General features: G+C 51.2%; 1 protein-coding gene and 5 non-coding genes across 7 annotated transcripts; 1 reads left to right on the top strand and 5 right to left on the bottom strand.

Annotated features, from left to right (window-relative positions):
• Window positions 1–2,476: 2,476 nt before the first annotated feature.
• Window positions 2,477–2,548, bottom strand: TRNAE-UUC. The gene has a single exon. It is a non-coding gene; the product is annotated as a tRNA-Glu (tRNA).
• A 2,167-nt stretch (window positions 2,549–4,715) lies between these two features.
• On the bottom strand, window positions 4,716–4,787 carry TRNAH-GUG. The gene has a single exon. It is a non-coding gene; the product is annotated as a tRNA-His (tRNA).
• Window positions 4,788–5,318: 531 nt separating this feature from the next.
• Window positions 5,319–5,392, top strand: TRNAN-GUU. The gene has a single exon. It is a non-coding gene; the product is annotated as a tRNA-Asn (tRNA).
• A 4,610-nt stretch (window positions 5,393–10,002) lies between these two features.
• Window positions 10,003–18,053, bottom strand: LOC122228610 (transcription initiation factor TFIID subunit 4-like). Of its 2 annotated transcripts, none has more exons than XM_042953749.1 (3): window positions 17,969–18,053; window positions 10,631–10,760; window positions 10,003–10,522 (listed from the first exon to the last, which is right to left on the bottom strand). In XM_042953749.1, exons 2-3 carry the CDS (start codon window positions 10,733–10,735, stop codon window positions 10,085–10,087), a joined length of 543 nt encoding a protein of 180 aa, XP_042809683.1. In that variant the 5' UTR covers window positions 10,736–10,760; window positions 17,969–18,053; the 3' UTR covers window positions 10,003–10,084. The 2 variants fall into 2 exon arrangements, with proteins under 2 accessions (XP_042809683.1, XP_042809682.1); XM_042953748.1 differs by lacking the exon at window positions 17,969–18,053 and adding an exon at window positions 12,130–12,427.
• On the bottom strand, window positions 10,027–10,099 carry TRNAV-CAC. The gene has a single exon. It is a non-coding gene; the product is annotated as a tRNA-Val (tRNA).
• On the bottom strand, window positions 17,208–17,281 carry TRNAN-GUU. The gene has a single exon. It is a non-coding gene; the product is annotated as a tRNA-Asn (tRNA).
• Window positions 18,054–18,390: the final 337 nt, after the last annotated feature.

The raw sequence follows: 18,390 nt of genomic DNA, 5'->3' as shown, positions 1-18,390 counted from the left end.
AGTCACCTGCCCTACCCAGTGAGCCAGCCAGCCGCCACTTGCTTGCTTGCTCGCTCGCTCATTCATTCATTCATTCATTCATTCATTCTCATGGGCTTTTTAAACTTTCCGTTTCCTTATACTGCTTGTAGAGCCAAGGCTGCCTTCCTTGTCCAAAGAGCCCCGGGACTTGCAGGGGTAGGAGTGATGCAGCAGGACTAGATGGCATCACTCCTACCCCCAAGGGCTTAGAACTTTAGGGTCCCACCTTAATGTAGTGGGGACCTCCTCTAATACTTCTCAAGTGAGCCTGGGACTGAAAGCGTCTGTGTCTTCCGTGTTCCTCGCTCTCAAGGTCCCCGAACAGAAGACAAAAGAAGCTATCTTGGCAATCCACCTAGGAACGTAAGGAGCTTTGATGCCTCTATTTTCACTTTTTGTGCTGGCACCTGCAAGCTTGCCATCTGCCTTTAGGCTCTATGTTTTTAAAGGTACCAACTGAGCTTAAGGAAACACACACACACACACACACACACACACACACCCACACCCACCAAAAGCACCTCTTAAACCAACATGAAATAGATTGTATTTTCTGACTTTGAAAACTATGCCTTCAGCATCACCCAGATGGCAGGGATGAATTTAAAAATCCCGCACCTCTTGGAGTGACACGCTAGAGAAGGGAAGCCTGTGAGAACCATGCGGTGCCTCTTGCCCACCAGGTTATATTCTGCACCTCCAACACACCGTCCATGTTTCGTCCAGGCGATGTCTCTTAAAAAGCGGTCACTTGATGCCACCCTGCGCATGAGCCCGGGGTGTGAGTACAAACAAAAGGGAGAGAAAGTAATTCTGGCCCTCGGTTTGACAACGGTAGGGAGAAAGAGCCACAAAGTACACAGGGTCAAAAAACCAAACCAAACCAAAACAGAAACAAAACACAAAAAAACCCCACCTACCGGGTTAAGGGATTCTGGGACCCCCTGCCCCTCGTATAGGCCTGTGGGGGAGGGGAGGGAGGGAGGACGTGAGCCCCAAGGTTTCCCGAAGGGCTCTCTGGACCCCGCGCAATGTCGGTGCTAAAGAAAGAGGGGTAGAAAGAGGCACGGGACAATTTTCTCCGGCTTCGAGGACAACGTCTCCGGCGGGCCGGCACGGGAGCAAGGGAAGTAGTCCCACCACCTAAGAGAGCAGGGGGAGAACATGGAGAGGCCACCGAAAGCGGTCCCCCACCAACAGGCGTGGCGCAGCTGAGTTCGCTGCGCTTGAGGGCACCGCAGGCGCCAGGACAACGGGAGGGCCACAGCCGAGCCTCGGCTCCGGGAAGACCACCTTCGGGGCCACGATTCTCCCCTATGGTGTGAGCGTGGGCTCGCCAAGCACACTGCACACTTCTGTCCCCGCTTGGTTCGCTCAGGGTCACCGCCCTCCCCCTCCCCCCAACCCTCGCCCTTCTTCCAAACCACTCTCCCCAAAGAGTTCAAGCGACTCCCTCCACCTCCCCGCTCCCACCCCTTGCCCGCTAACCGCCCCCCACCCCACCCCTTAAGCTGTCGGTCTCTCAGCAGCGGCTCCACACCCACCGACCCGCAGCCCCTGCGCTGCCGCCTCTGCAGTCCAGGTCCGCAGCAACTCCCCCTACCCTCGCTCGCTCTCCTCGTGCCTCACAGTGGGCATCGCATGTACCCCAACAGGTCTTCGGAGCCGGCATCGAAGGGAAAAAGGAAAACGTGCCCAGGGCCTGGTGTATAGAGTCTACGGGGGCGTTAAATGCAACAGCCCTTGTAGAAACGGATTTGACTGTGATGTCATCGTTTTGACATCCTAGTGTTGATGCTCACTCCTACCCCGGCTTACGGCCGCGACAACAGTTTTCCATTTTGTGCGCACTTGACATGCTGCCTTTGTTGGGTCGCTTAACATCACCTCGCTAGACCGCTTAGTCTGCGGATGGGACAGATTTCCAGGAGGACCCGTTCCCCTCCCACCGCTCCCCTCCCCTGCCTCTCAGGCCGGGAGGGTATCGCGTCCAGGCACCTCTCCCAAACGCCAAGTAAGCCTTTTATGCGCGGACTGAGCTGAGAGGCTCGGCCCACCAGCCGGTGTCCAGGGGTCCACAGCAACACCGCGACGTGCTTGGCCTCCAGAACTCGGTCGGATCTGCGTCCCTGGGGCGGCCCCACAGGAATCTGAACCTCTGCACGACAGTGTGAACACAAGCCAGATGCTTAGTCGCCCTCTGAGGCCACTCCTGGGGGCGGCTGACTTGGAGCCCAGCAAGCACAGTGAGCCGTGTAGAGCGGCCTGGCGTCCTTTCCCCGGAGCGCTGAAGGTGAAGGAAGAGTCGGTGCGGTGCGCAGCGCAGATGACGGCCAGCACAGCTCCGGGGATGAAAGGAAGATTGGGGCACCAAAAAAACCGAAAAACCAAAACCCAACAACCAACCTACAAAACCAAAAGCCAAAAAAAAAAAAAAAAAAAAAAAATGTCCCGCTTCCCTGACCGGGAATCGAACCCGGGCCGCGGCGGTGAAAGCGCCGAATCCTAGCCACTAGACCACCAGGGAACCGACGGAGCCCGTTCTTCTCCTTGCTTCCCACCAGAGTGACAGTTTCCCCCTGAGCTCTGGAAGGCCTCGGGCTTTCTGGGAGCTCATCCATCCTCCCAGCAGTCCTTCCCTAAGGACCTTCCCTCCCCGCTCTCTCCAAAGCAAGAGCCCGCAGGAGACGCCGAGGGCTGGCAGGTCCACAAGTGGCCGGGTCCGGGCCGCACCCCAGAGCTGCCCGGGAGTCTCGCCTTCGCGAGGCGGACGCGTGCGGATGCGAGGTCGCCGCGAGGAGGCGCGAGGGGCGGACCCCGCCCGGCGTGAGACCCCGCGGTCCTCAACATCCCCCAAAGGACTCCGAGGGACGCAGCGACGGAGGCGGCGCGCGGACCGAGACGGCTTTCAAGGAAGACCCGGCGGCCCTGAACGACTGGATTCCGGGTCCCGCCCCGCCCTACAGCCTGCTGCCCCTGCAGCGTGCCCACCGGACATTTGGCCTGTTCAGCGGCCCCGCAGACAACTGGAGATTCCTTCTCCCCGGAGGGTGGGGTACATCAGAGGATCTTTGACCACCGGGGGGGTAACCGCTACGTCTGGGGGCGGGGGGGGGGGGGAGGGAATCCTGTGTCCCACACGGAAGTGAGCGGGATGAAGTGACGGCATGTCTGGACCTGCGTGTTGGTTACATGAGTTGTTACACGTCTCAAGTGTATTGCGCTGTGTGAAAAAGAACAAAACGGGTGGTTGTGTGGGTGGTGTGGCTTACGCTACCTGACTTGAAGACTTACTCTGAGCCCCTATAGTACCGTGCAATGTGCCAGTGGCATCGGGAGACACACACAGACAAATGGACCCACAGCTGACCTGGTGAATTCGTTTTCAAGAAGAGCAGTTCAACGGAGAAAGGAAATAGGTTCAATATGGGGGGGGGGAGGGGAGAGGGAAACAGCTTTATTTCCACCTCACAGTACACACAAATGTTAATTGGAGGTGCCTCATAAAACATAAAAGGTAAAGGTATAAATCACTTTTTGAGGACACTTTGTGACTAGGTGGTAGGCAAAGATTTAGTAAACAAGACCCAGGGGGAAAATGCGTCTAAAAGAAAAGACATGATAACCTAGACTTCATCAACATTAACCATATCTTCTCATCCAAAGACCCCAGGAAGACGATGAAAACAGCAAGCGACAGACAGGGAGAACGTATTCACAAAACCCATCTGACAAAACAAGCAAGCAAGCAAGCAAGCAAGCAAGGGAGAAAGCATACAAACCCCCTAACCTGTCATTATAATGTGTGAGGAGCTCCCCCAAACTGCTAATTAAAAGAAAAAATCAAACAACTCAAGTGTTTTAGATGGGTAAAACTCAAGTGTTTTAGATGGGTAAAAGACATGAAACAGATCCTCGGGAAAAGAAGATACACAAGGCCGACGTAGCACGTAAAAGAATGCTCAATATTTTCAGCCCTCAGAGAAATGGATACCAAAGTCACATTGAGATAGCACTACTCCCAGCAGCACGGCAACATGATAAAGAGAGGGACACCCCCACTCTTGACAAAGATGTGGCACGACCACAACTCCAGGTGGTATCCCGATGAATACCTTTTGGCGTGGAAAGCGGCTGCCCGAAGGCATTTAAAAGCCTTGCGAGCGCACCGCAAGTAACGGAGGGAGCTCACCGTGAGGACGGTTAAGGAGGATCATAGAGAGCCAAGAATGGAAAAAGTCCGCGGAGGCAGAGATTGATTCGCAGGGGCCAAGGTTCAAGCCGACAAACAGGTCTATGGAGGAGGTGTCACCTAGGTGATGGAACCTTTTGTGTGGTCTTTCAGACCCTTTAGATTTTGAGGGCCACAGAGACGCCGTTTGGCAGCAACTAGAGCCCACCATATGAGGCTCCTTGCTGGACAGGTAGAGGGCATCGAGGACTGTGCCATTTTGGAGCGGCGCTGGAGATGAGCCCTTTAGTTGATTTGACTTGAGGTCAGAGTCCAACGGAACGGAGAAGGTCGCCAGGTTAGTGCTGTGGCGAGTTTTCCTTCCCTTCCCTTCGGGTGAAGACGTGGTGGCGCGGGGTGGCCAGCGGAAAGCGCGGGGCCTTCTCTGTCCCCCAGGTAAGGGGCGCAGCCGGGGCAAGTTGAAACCCAAAGTAAAAAGAGGAATGGCGAGTGCTCCAGATACTGCCGTGACTCGGATTCGAACCGAGGTTGCTGCGGCCACAACGCAGAGTACTAACCACTATACGATCACGGCGCGCCACCAGCCCGACGACAAGTCCGGCCGGCGCTCGAGCACTTTTGCCGCAAAGTCATTCCAGTTTCCGCGCTGCTTTGTTCCCGGAGCACTGCGGGCCGCCCTTGGATTCTCCTTCCCTTCTTCTCCATTCTGACACGCGAGGAAGAAAAACCATCAAAAACCATTCTCCTTGTCCCAGGATTGGGCTGGTGGCTCTGCACAGGCGCCCTAGGAAGTCTCGTGGTCCGCGTCCACGCCTCCCCCGCTTCTCTTTTCCCGCTTCTCTCTCGGCGTTTGCCCCTTTGGACCACGCCCCACCCCGCGGGCTCTCCAGCTTCCCCCACAGCGACCGCAGCCGAGGGGAGCCCCAGCGGCCCCGCCGAAGGCCGGGTGAAGGCGGAACAAACGGGAAGAGCCGTCCGGGGAGCCCAGCGGCGTTCAGCTTCCCTCAGGCGCCGCTGGCCTCAGACAGAAGGCGGGTGGCTCCTCCTAGCGTTGAGGGCCTGCGTGCTCTCTATCGGGCTGTGGGCGGGGCCTCCTCTCCCGAAGGTCTCTGTGGCGCAATCGGTTAGCGCGTTCGGCTGTTAACCGAAAGGTTGGTGGTTCGAGCCCACCCAGGGACGCGGTAGTTCTTTTCTAGAACGTAGAAAGCGTTTGGCACTCGCGCACAGCCAGAGGACCTAAGGTCCTCACGGATGAGAGCAGGAGAGCTCTGGAGGAGAACCGGTCGCTGGGAATCCGGAGGTCCTCGAAAGAGTAGAACCCTCTGAACGCTTCCCAACAATGCAGTTTCTTCCACCCTTTGTTTGTGCTAGTATTTATTTAGCCCCTTCCTTAGATTCTTTACATTAAGTTGGTTCTAGAATTTTATGGTTACAAACACTGCTTTAGTCCTCATTCTTGTACACATCTTTGGTCACTTGTACCAACATTTCTACAGGGTAGAGTCCTAGAAGAGCAATTGCTCTAATAACATAGCGTTTACATGGTTTTTGTATGATCCGACTTCTCCGCCCCGTGGGCTTATCGGCTATCACTCTTTCTTTTGTTATTTCAGCTACTGCTTTGGGCTTCATAACATATACATCTGTAACTTGCCAGCTTCCCTCCAAGTGATCCCATGCCTCTTCCCATTACTCCCCTGCCCACCTTTAGGCTGCAGCTATCACGCGTTTCACTTTGCATGTTAGAAAGCCCAAAACCCATCGTTATCACTTTGGTTTCATCTGCTCCATGTTTTTTCAGAGATTTAAAGAATAATTTAAAAACCATAGGTGTGTGGGCGTACATATATGTATATATACGTATACATGTGTGCGTATGTATGTATATATATGTATGTGTGTGTATATGTAATATATTAATATATATTTTTATATATATATAAGTTTTTCCCCATGCGGTTACCATTCTGTTGTCCTTTATCCATTTGGCTACATGCAGATTCCCATCTGGTATCAGTGTCCTTCCTGGAGGATTTAACATTTCTTGTGGTGTGGGTCTGCTGGTGATGTACTCTTTCAGCATTTGTATGTCTTCCAATGTCATTCACCTTCATTTCTGAAAGCCTTTTTTGGAGGGGAGGCATAGAATTCCACCTTGACTTTGATGCTGCTCCATTGCCTTCTCACTTGCACCGCTTCCGGGGAGAAAACTGACATCACGTTTACTTTTGTGTTCTGTACGTACCGTGTCTTTTTCCTCTGGGTGCTTCTGCACAGTTGTTTTTGTTTTTGTTTTCTCTTTCCATGGATTTGCGCAATACAATTATGATGTGACTAGATACGGTTTTCTTCCTGTCTCTTGTGCTCATTCGTCGTGTTCATTCGGCTCCTTGGATCGGTGGGTTTACAATCATTATAATGATTGGAAATCCTTCTGTTGCTGTCTCCTCAAAAATTGCTTCTTTACCCCCAGTCCCAGTCTTTTCAGGAACTCTGATCACTCATATCTTTTAAAGTTGCCCTACCATTCCCTGACAGCGCTTTACTTCCTGGAGCAGACGTTGCATGTGTTTTTCACCCTCACCAATATCTCCTCAAGGTCCCCACACCTCCTCTGAACCTGTTGCCCACAGCTACTCTATATGATGTCTAAATATGTGCAGCAGCATTATATTAAAAGTGTTTTGTTTTTTCTCTCTTAATTAGAAAAGTTCTAGGCTAAGATGATACATTAATTAACTCAGTTTAATATCATTGGAAGAACGTAAAGATAACAGTAGGTCTTAAAATTGCAAATTGACTCGACACATAATGGAGAAATGCATGTGGAATATAAAAATATAAAATACCTAAAAACTTTTACCCCAAAATATTGTAAGAATAATTAAGTCACTATGAGTTCCAGACTTCTAAGACTTACTCTCCATTTACAAATCTTATATGATCTCTTTAATGTACTGAAACACATAATTTCATATTGTATAAACTCCTTAAATACTATTGGAATTGAAGTGCGCTTATTGGGCCAGTAAAACCAATATAGGAAATTTAGGTGGCTAAGTGTCACCAGGAATTTGAAGAGAAAATAAATCCAAGACCTGTATAAACTAGAATATATCTACCAATATTTTCTATATTATTAGAAAACCTGGAAGACAACATAAAACAGTTTTAGGCCACAACTATTAAACCAGTCGGATGCACACAAAAAGTCCTCTTTAGAAATATGACATGATATAAACATGTTCTATGCATTATATGTAAATTATTAAAATCCTTTAAAGTGTTTAAACGTATTCGAGATTACATATTCCTTACTATCCACTTGATGTTTTCCCCTTGTGCCTGAGTGCACGGAGAGCAATTTATCTACATCTAAACAGGGTTTTTTGTTTGTTTGTTTTCCCGGGTTACAGATTCAGCAAGAAAGAGCAATTTATCTACATCTAAACAGGGTTTTTTGTTTGTCTGTTTTCCCGGGTTACAGATTCAGCAAGAAAGGAAGTAGGAGGGGTGCCTGGCTGGCTCAATCCGTAGAGCATGGGACTCTTGATCTTTAAAAAAAAGAAAGAAAAGAAAGAGAAGGAAGGAAGGGCGGAGGCAGAGAAAGAAAAGAGTGAGGGGGAAAAAAACCCATCAATAGCGTCCTTGCACGCCCCCCTTGGGTCCTGGAAATAGAAGTTCAGTCACTACCCCACTTGGGGAAGGGGCTCAACTGAATACACACCACAAATCAGGTTGCCTGTGTCTGCTTGGACTCAGAGTGGAGCCAGGACAAGCTCAAGGACAGGACGAGATAAGACCAAGCACCATTATCACAGGGCAGCCACCTACCTGACAGTGCCAAGGCAGACAATCCTGGAAAGCTCTTGAAAACTTCCCCTTCCCCTTGAAGATTTTCCCACCCGCTCCCCCTCATCCTCCCACCACGGGGAAAGGATTCTTCACCTTCTGTTGGGCCAGGACCCTTGAAGATCCCTGCAGGGCAGGAGAGCCTGGAGGGCAGGAGGATCCAGGGGGCAGCAGCTGCACTTCCCTGAAGGGTCTCTCCCCGGGTAGGGGGTTCTAGAGCTCAGGCTCACCCTAGATCCACTGCCCACCAAAGCCACCAGGAAGAGTCCGGAGGGCAGCCGGTGCTGGGGCACGACAACCTGGACGTGTTCCTACAAGCACAGGGCACGCCTGGCCTGCCCTATCCAGGAGAGCCGAAGAACCGCCTGCCTGCCTGAAGCTTCTCTACAGCCTGAAGGGAACAGGTGTCTGCTTCCTGAAGGAACAGGAGGGCTCTCCTCCAGAGGACAAAGCCCTCTCCTGGCCCTGGAGGAAAGGTCCTGCAGAGGCTGGTTTTGCGGGACACTGCCCAAGGCAAAGGAGCAACTGCAGACCAAACAATCATCTGGAGATGACTGCACAAGTCCTGTCTGTACATGTGGAGCGAGAATGAGAAAGCAAATGTGGGGAAATGTTAACTGGTGCACCTGGGTGAGGGATATAGGATGTGACCATTCTGGCAACTGTTTTGGTATGTTTCAAAGTTTGTTTGTTTGTTTGTTTGTTTGTTTGTTTGTTTGAAAGGAGTGACAAAGTCAAGTCCCAGGTTCTCTTTAGAGGAAAACGCTTGAAGTGAGACCTTGGGTTTCTGAGGTGAATGGAAGGGAGCCGCTGGCCTGGCTTCTCATCCCAGCTCTTCTCTCCCAGCCTGGCCATTACAAGGACCCGGACTCCTGACCTCCCGTATTTTAGGGGCTCAGTGCACAGCCACTTCTGCAAGCGTCCCTGGGTGCACACCAGACTTTGGGGGATGAAAAGGCAAATCCTAAGTATGGAGACAGTGCCACAAAGTCTCCTGGATTGGAATCGAACCTGAGCAGTAGCGGTGAAAAATCCAAATCCCATCCCACCGATCCGATCCCGGGGAATCCACCCACACAGGATCCCTGCTTCGGCCCCTGCAGATGAAAACCCTGAAAGTCAAGGTGACATTTCCCAGGCGGACAGAGCACAAGCGGAGGCGATTCCCAGCGGCGCGGGTCTGAATGCAGCCGCACAAGGCTCCCAGCCCTTGCCCTGCTGCTCACCACTTCTTCCAGCCTCAGCGACCCCTTGGGCCCTGACCACAAGGTGACTGGCCTGTGCCACACTCTAGTCCAGCTGGAGCCGTGTGTGTTGCAGAGCCAAGGCCGTGCTCTCTTTCTGATCCTACTTTCCTGATGGGTAAGGTGAGGACTCGGCTCTCATCGGGGGGGGGGGGGGGGGGGGGGGGGGGGGGAGGGGCGGAGTCCCTCTACTTGGCGACTTCCGAAGTAGCTCCAGAGCTGTCCTGATGACGGCACGGGGACGGGCTCCTTTGGTGTCCCCATGGGCTCATTAGGTGGAGCCTGAAACTCCTCACCTACTGTCTTTGGCCCGGGTCCCAGGTGCAGCTGGTTTGTGTTCTTTGCCTTAGTCAGGCAAATAAATACACCTGTTGCGCAAGTGTGCCGCCCAGGGAAGAACGTGCTGCTTTTCAGAGCCACGGTCGCTGTGAGCCCGTCGGGCAGACGGAGGCGCCAGATGAGCAGGTCAGCGGATGCGTGGAAGTAAAGGTAACCTGCAGTGGGCCTCGTCCTGCGTGCCCTTGTTGGAGTGACTAATTGGGTGTGGCCCGCTCTCCAAGGTGACTGGGAGCAGACACACAGCGGCCAGGCCTGGTGGTCGAGTGCTGAGAAGGCTTTCAGGTGGCGGTGGGACTCCGGCCGTGGTTCTTTTTGCGTTTTAAAGGACAATAGATGGGGGGTGGGGGTGGGGGTGGGGGGGTAGTGGTAAAAGGAAGCTGTTTCCGCCCGGTTTCGAACCGGGGACCTTTCGCGTGTGAGGCGAACGTGATAACCACTACACTACGGAAACGGGGCAGGCAGCCGGGCCTCCGGCTCTAACCCCCAAAAGTGGCATTTCGGCCACAACTATCGGGCCCGCCGACTTCGCCTGAACCGCCCAAGGCCCTGGAAACAGCCGCGCCCCAGAAGCGGCCCCGGCAAAGGACCCCGTGCGGCCCCGCCCCGGAGGACGGAACCCTGGCGCCCTCAGCAGCCTGGCCTCGGGAACCGCACCGAAGGCAGGGTGTCCGCCTCCAGGACGAGGGGCCCCGGGGCAGACGTCGGGTGCGCGCTCTTCCTCCGCCAGCCCGTTGGCTCTGCGCTGCCCCGCGGCCCTCCCGGCAGAGCGGCGTCTCTTTCGTGTCCTCTGGGCGAAGGGGGTCCCTCGGGCTCCTGCCTGCGCTGCTTTAAAGCCACTGACAGGAGGCCCGCGGCCAACAAGCTCCAGTGAAATCTAGGTCACGGACCAGAGGGATGAAAAGGAAGAGCCAGAAACCGAGTTGAGTGGCACCGAGCGGAAGAGTGGCAGAGCCACGACTGGGGAGGGAAGGTCTCTTCCTACCTGGCGTTTTGAGTGATTCTTGGGTGGGCTGCCTTGGAGTCTCCCGAATAGGCTGGTGGTGAGACTCGGTGTGACCACAGCCACCTTCAGGGGGGCCTTCAGCATTGGGAACAAAGTGAAGACGAAAAGCCTGGAAAAATAGGTATTTTTAAAGCTGTTTCCTCTCTCCCTCCCGCATTGGAGTGTGTACGGTATTACTGCGTGATCTTGATTGCACTGTAATTTAGCACAACGACTTTCCTAATATTTGGCAGTTTCTCATACAGTGAAAAACCTGACCTGCCCCATTACCTAGGAATATTGCTATTCACTCCCCCAGAAAAATGAATGCCAACATCCAAAGAGGCCTGTACACCAACGTTCGTGCAACATCATTCATACTAGGCAAAACCGGATACAACCCAAATGCCCATCAACAGAGGTGATACACAAACCCTTGTGTATGTTTAGAATGGATTAAGTACTCTGTAGTAAAAACATCCAAACTATGGTTTAGGCGGTAACACGGATAAGCCCCTCGCATAGTTATATGTAGCTATCTGATACTCCTGGGTGATTCCATTTCCAGGAAGTATTAGCAGAGAAGAGTGGTTCCCCCTTTGAAATAATTTGCCGGGAAACTTCCCGGGTTGATGGCTATGTTGCATATATTAGTCTGGCTGTTAGTACAAGCATTTACACGTTTATCACATTATTGCACTGTATACTTGGAATATCTTAACTCCACTTACCCTCCTCATTTTTGAGTTATTGGCATTAATTTTATTTCAAAATACATTTTATCTATTTTATTTATTTTTGACAGAGACAGTGACAGTGAGTGAGCAGGGGAGGGGCAGAGAGAGACGGAAACACAGAATCCGAAGCAGGCTCCAGGCTCTGAGGTGTCAGCACAGAGCCCAACGCGGGGCTCAAACTCGTGAACTATGACATCATGACCAGAGCCAAAGTGGGACGCTTGACCAACTGAGCCACCCAGGCGCCCCTCAACATACATTTTAAAAACATAGGCATTCTTACCATTGCTCAGAGAGTCCTATTTATTTGACTTAGCCACGTATTTTACCTATTCATTGCCCTTCCTTCCTTCCTTCCTTCCTTCCTTCCTTCCTTCCTTCCGCACAGTTCCCCTGTGACCTGTGCAGTTACTTCTGCCTGAAGAGTTACCTTTTGCACTTTGCATTTCTTTTTCGTTAGCTTATGTGGAAAGGTCTTCACTTCACTCACCCTTGAAAGATACTGGGTCGGGGGCAGCACGTGGTGGCTGGAAATCATACTGAGGTCCTTCATACTGAGGGTCCTCTTATGAGAGGACCTTCATTGAGACCTTCATTGAGGTCTTCTTTTTCATGTTTTTGCTGAGATTTCAGCTCCCAATCTTTGGACGATGTCATAGGAGTGTCCCCTCCTCCCCACACCCCAATCTGGGTGCTGCTGTGATTGTTTTCAGCTGCCCTTGGTTGTTCAGCAGTTTAGGGGTGTGACCTTCTTGTCCTTACCTGGCTTGCAGTGCACCGAACTTCTTGCACATGTGGTTGGAGAGACCATGATGATTTTTCTTTGATTCTCCATGATATAGTTTCTGCCCCACTTTCTGGTCCTCCAACCCCTGAGACTTTAATTACACACGTGTTAGGACTTCATGACATGGCTCATTATCTTTGTTACGCTCTTAATATTTCTTCCTTTTGGCTCTGTATGCTTCAGTCTGGAGAGTTTCTTTCCACTTACAAATTTCGAGGTTAATACTCTCTCTACCATTGAGTCCAAGCTGCAGTTAAACTGACCTGCTGACTTTTTTAAAATGCCAACTATTACATATATTTAATTTTCATGAGATTTTAAAACTAGATTCTATTTCTCTGATGCAATATTTTATCTTGTCATCTATTTTCTGAACAGCTGAATCATATACCACTTCATCTTTTTTTTTAACTTTTAAGTAATATATTTTTTCAAGTTTCAATTTATTTATTTTGAGAGAGAGAGAGCGAGACAGAACAAGCTCGGGGCAGAGGAAGAGGAAGAGGGAGAGAATCCCAAGCAGGTTCTGCCCCATAGATCTCACCAACCTTAAGATCATGACCTGAGCCTGAGCCAAAATCAAGGCAGATGCTTAACCGATCGAGCTACGCAAGTGCCCCTGATTTTTAAGTAATTTAAAGAAATTTTATTCAAGTGACCTGTACACCCAACGTGGGGCTCAAACTCACAACCCAGAGAGATCAAGAGTCACGTGCTCTACCCACTGAGCCAGCCAGGCTCTCCTAAAACCTACCGCTTTGAGTTCTTATCTGAGAACTCAAGATATCAAGAGGCAATTTCTACGGTTTGCCTTCTTTCTCTTGCTTCTCTTCCTTTACAATCCTAGAATATTGTGATTGAATGATGAACCCGTGGTGTGAAGGACAGCCAGGTTGGAGATGTTGTTTCTCTGAAGATCTTTCACCTTCTCCCCCAGCAGGCAGCAGAGGGGCGCATCACCTCTAATCCTTGACGAAGCTGATTTGCAGCTGGTTCGCCCTCAGGGAAAGCCTCAATCTACAGCTAGTTTGCTCACACTGCTGTGCTGCAGACGTCCAGGGCTCCTACCTGCGACCTTGGTATGTTTCCTTGGGCCCCTCCTCTTCCATGAATCCTGAGCTTCAGTTTTTATCCCCTAAGCACCACGGTAGTGCTGCAAATTCCACTCTCTTTCAGCCACACTCTGCTGGCCTTCCAAGCCCCTTTGATGCACATAGCTTAATTTGCAAATGTATTGTGGGGAACTTCTGTACCAAGCACCCAGCTCACTTAACCCATTCCAGGATCTTGGCTGCTCAAGTCTGAATCCTTGGACAGTTCCATATGCCCTTCCTCTTCCCCCCCCCCCCCCGCCACCCCCCGGCCCCCCAACTTCTCTGTCCAGACCTATGAGATCACTTAACATGTTGTTTTCTCTGACTCTTAGTAGCTTCCCTCTCTCCAGTTTCACAGTCTCCGGTTCCTGCCAAGAACTGGCAAATGCCCTGAGGGGATAACGCAGAAAATTAGTCTCATTCCATTGAGTTTCTCTTCTCTCTCATCTCTCCCCTTGAGCTGAAGGACTGGTGGGTCCTATCTGCATTGATAGTTCTCCAAATCTTCAAGCAGAATTCCTTCCATTCAAACTTCATTCATTTCTTTTCAGGGCGAATGCTGTTCTGCTACAAATACTCCATCATCACTGAAAGGTGAAATCTACAATTTCCAGACAAATCACATTTTCTTCCTCCTTTTTTTCTTAAAATAAGGTGGGGGGGGTCACTGGTGCATAGCTGAAGTTTTCTTTTAGTACCCCCCGGGTAAGTCTGACTGGATATCAAAAGCTCTTGCTAGAAGCACGGGCAAAAGATTGTCTACCTGGAGCTGAACACTCATCACGCCTGTCCAAGGTCCGAGAATTTGATCAAGTTGGATCCAGTTCCCTGCTGCACTGTCCTGTCAGTTAACTCACCATGGAAATTATCAAGCGACCAGTTTTCCAGGTGCTGGTCACTGATACAGAGGCGGAGAGCCCAAGTGAACCATTTAACACTCCTCATTTATTCTGGGGAATGCTGAAAGTCAGCAGTGGTGCAGTTAGAAGTGAAAACGGAAGTCTTAGTTACAATGATACTGGCAGTTTTCTCCGAGCGCGAGCGTCACCGTGTGAGCAGCACGCAGTTCCTCGGTGCTGTACCGAGCATAACCTATCTAGTCCCCATAACAACCCCGAGACGGTGTAGGTTATCAGCACCCCTGCTTGCAGGTGAGGACACTCAGGCACTGAAAGGCTGGTCTGACTTTCCAAGGGGCCCAGCCCTGTGACGGGGAGGGCCAGCACTCAGGGCCAGGCAGTTTGCCTCCAGAGCCCTCGCGTTTGGCCAGCCTGCCAGCGCGCACTGAGAAGCCTTCACCAAGATTTGCCGTCCCCTCCTGGCTCAGCCTCCCTGATGTTGAAAAGAAAGAAAAGGTTAAAAGTAAGGCCTACTTAACACTGGCAACTAATGGACGGAATGAAGAAGAGAAAGAACAAAACGATTTAGTCCTCCCCAGAAACAGACTCCATGGCTCCCGGGATGATGCAATCACATCTCCCAACGGAAGTATTTACTAAATCTTGATTCTTTTTAATGGTCTGAACAAGGAAGTTCCCTAGAGAGGCTCCCCAAAACAAACAAGAACAAAAACAAAAACAAAAGAAAACAAATCCCGTCAAGTGTGCCTTTTATGTTCAAAGTGTGGAGCAGACAGCTGAGGCCCTCTCACCTACTTAATGCCTCAGGGCAAGAGGGAGTGCACCTGCAGTGACAAGGGGGACAGAGGAGATCGCATAAAAATGAGACAAAAATCATGCTTCTCAAAGCTCATTAAGGAACACAGCACTTTCATAGCTGGCCACAGCCATGTACCTTTATCACCGATTACCGAAGAGTTTCCATACTTTGATTTACAGCTTCTACTTAGTAAATTTCTTTTTAAACTCAATTGTATATCAGCGTCGTAACGGAAACACCACTAGGAATAGCCACAGGCAGGATGTAACTAGAACATAAAAGGAGATAGTAGTGTTGTGACAGTCAATGAGGGAGGTGATGAGCGGAGCCCAGGAGCCTCCCTCCACAAGCCTTCCCTTGAGGCATGGGCACAGGCAGCCTTCAGAGGAGCCCAGAGCCACGCTGGGGCTGGGTGATCAGTGCAGGAAAACCCTGGCCAACCAACCAGGACGTGGAATGGTTCTTCGTTACCAGCCAAGGGAAAACCCGACAGTCCCCCTCTCGATGATCACAGCTCAGGGGAAGCGGCGACATCAGTACACACACAGGAGCTGCTGGTGCTAGGGACGGACGAGGTGGACTAAAATGAATCTAATGCTGAGCGAGATTTCAGGGCCCTGAAAGAAAAAAGTCTTATGTGTAAGGGGTTCAGGAAGATTGCAGTGTGGGCAAGGTAATGAAGAACGGCACATTGATAGGTTGGGAAATAAACTGGACTGTGATTTGGTACTGCTCCCGTGGAAGGCAAGTTTGCAGGACTTCCCCAAAGTAGCAGCATATGAACACTATACTACAGTCATTGCACTTCCAGTTCTGTACGCTGTAGAAATACCTGCACAAGTGGCCAAAAATATGTGTACAGGAATTCGTAATCATAAAACCATAAAACCAACTTAATTTCAAAAGCAATATGGAAGAGGTTAAATAAGTATCACACATACTGTGGAAGAAATGCCTCTGTCAAACAAACGCAGAGGACAATGATGATGAGGATCCACTGATCACAACATTATTGATAGAGCAATGCCCAAATCCAGGCACTCCCTGGGGACGGGACACCATGCTTGGCCTCCTACTCCCCATGAAAAAGAACTGAGGCACATCAACACCAAAGGCTGGCGAAGATGGGGGAACAACAGGAGCTCTCACTTACTGCTTGGTGAGAACGCAAAATGGTACAGCCACCGTGGAAGGCAGTCTGGCAATTTCTCACAAAACCAAAAATGTTCTTAATATAGCAGCCAGCATTCGGGCTCCCTGTTAGCCAGAGAAGTTGAAGTTATGCCCACACAGAAACCCGCACACGGATGCCTACGGCAGCTGTACTCACAATTGCCAAAACTTAGAAGCAACCAAGATGTCCCTTACAGGTGGAGGGATAAAGGAACTGTGACACACACACACACACACAATGAAGTAGTATTTCAGCACTAAAAGGAAATGAGCTGCCAATCCACCAAAGGACATGGAGGAATCTTAAGTGCGTATTAGTAAGTGAAACAAGCCGATCTGAAAAGGCTACATACTGTGTGATTCCAACTACACGACCTTCTGGAAAAGGCAAAACTATGGAAACAGGAAAAGGATTCGTGGTTGCCAGAAAGGGGGCGCAGAGGATGTTTGGGCTAGTGAAACTACTTTGTGTGATACTTATAACGGTGGACACATTTCCGGATACGTTTGTCCAAACCCACCCTGCAAGAGTGAACCCTAATGTAAACTATGGACTTTGGACAGATTCCTGAGTTGGCACAAAGGCACAAAGGCACTGCAGTGGGGGGTGTTGACAACCAGGCAGGCTATTTGTGTGGGGGTGGAGGGCAGGAAGGGTGTGGGCAATCTCTGTCCCTTCCCCTCAGCTTTGCTGTGAACCTAAAATGCTCTAAAAAATGAACAATTAGCATTTTTTTAAAAAAAATGTCAGCCTCGGGACCAATTTTCCCAAGGCAAGCAGTTTGAACAATGAAGGCAATCATGTAAAAAAAGAAAAAAGACGGGAGTCACAAAAAGTTTCACTTACTCATCCAATCTTTCAGGGCGGACTACAAAGTTTTACCACACTAGGTAGAACCCGGGTTCTTCTATCTGTTTGAGAAGTTGGCGTTGTAGAGGTATAAAGCTGATAGGCCAGCAGATACCGTCAGAGAATGAGGTTGGGACGTGGGGGTGGCTCTGAACGGTTAGGTGCTGTGAGGTGGCTAGGGCCCAGAATCCAGTAATGTGTACTTTATGTGAGGAAATGTGCAGGTGCTAACTAAAGAGCAGGAAACACGCGGAATTGAGCCAAAAGTGAACCAGCCCGTCCCTGGGTGGGCTCGAACCACCAACCTTTCGGTTAACAGCCGAACGCGCTAACCGATTGCGCCACAGAGACACAGCGCTCCAACCTTCCCCTGCCTCCTTAGGTAGTAAGTACCTGCTAACCTCGGGGACGTGCCGCACTCTAGACAAGGAAACAAGTTCCAATGCCTCGGAAAACCGGAGAGGAGTTGACAAAGCGTGTTCATCGCGTGAAAACCGTGAGTGAGAGATTCCGAAGACAAAAGGGCAGTCCAGCGGCCCCACTCTGCCTTGCTCCCCACCCGCCTGAAATGCTAGCTAGCGTCCCCGGGGCCGAGGCGAGTGGGGCCCGAGGGAAGCTGCACGTCCCGGTGGGCTCGCCTGGTGACGCTTCCGCCTTCTCTGCCTTCATCAGACCACCCTTCATCGGCACTCGTCCCCTAACCCAGGACGAATGTGAGGCCTGGAGGAAGTAGGAAGGGCATAATTGGTCAGAAGGAGAGCCCACCATTCGGAGATACCTTCGAGGCTGGTGCGGTGCTTCCACTTCCTTCGGGTTCCTCTGCCCGGCAGGGAGGTTCCACGACGGCAGGGGTCGGGGTCGATGGTCGTTCTAATGTCCCCACGCCGAGAACAGGGTCAGACAGTCACCAGGACGCTCTCCTGGGACTTGTAAATTACTTGGTCGTCTTTAGCTTTTAGGCCCTTGAGGAACTGAAGGACCCCGAGAATGGAAATAGTGAAAAGCTTTTCAAAGCGGAAATTTGTTTTTCAAACTTACCCATCCAGTTAATTGAGCAGCATCCGCAGCGGCAGCAACGGGAAAGACGAACCGCGCGCCACCCGCCGGCTCGAGCTTCCGGCGCTCAGCTCGGCTCCGCTGCGTACGTGCTCAGTGCGGTGGGTGGGGGTCGGCGTGGGCCGGGGGCCCACAGCAGGTGGAGGGAAAAGGGAGCCGCAAAGAGGAGGCAGGGAAGCTGCGGAGGCGCGTACTGGGTCAACAAGACCTCCTCGGCGGCCTGGCAGCCGTAAGGGGCCAGATCCCGGAGAGATGAGAATGGGTCTTGTATCGTAGTTGAAGGAGAAGGAAGGAAAAAGAACGGGAAAGAACGAAAAGGGTGTTAGACTTGTAGCTCGGGGCGGGGGGTGGGGGGGGGGGGAAGGCAGCAAGATATCATGAAGGCCTTTAGGACCGCTTAAAGC

This window comes from Panthera leo, chromosome C1 (assembly GCF_018350215.1).
Source record: "Panthera leo isolate Ple1 chromosome C1, P.leo_Ple1_pat1.1, whole genome shotgun sequence".
Classification (NCBI taxonomy): domain Eukaryota; kingdom Metazoa; phylum Chordata; class Mammalia; order Carnivora; family Felidae; genus Panthera; species Panthera leo.
The sequence above is the reverse complement of the archived record's forward strand: the minus strand, read 5'-3'. Positions and strand labels throughout refer to the sequence as shown.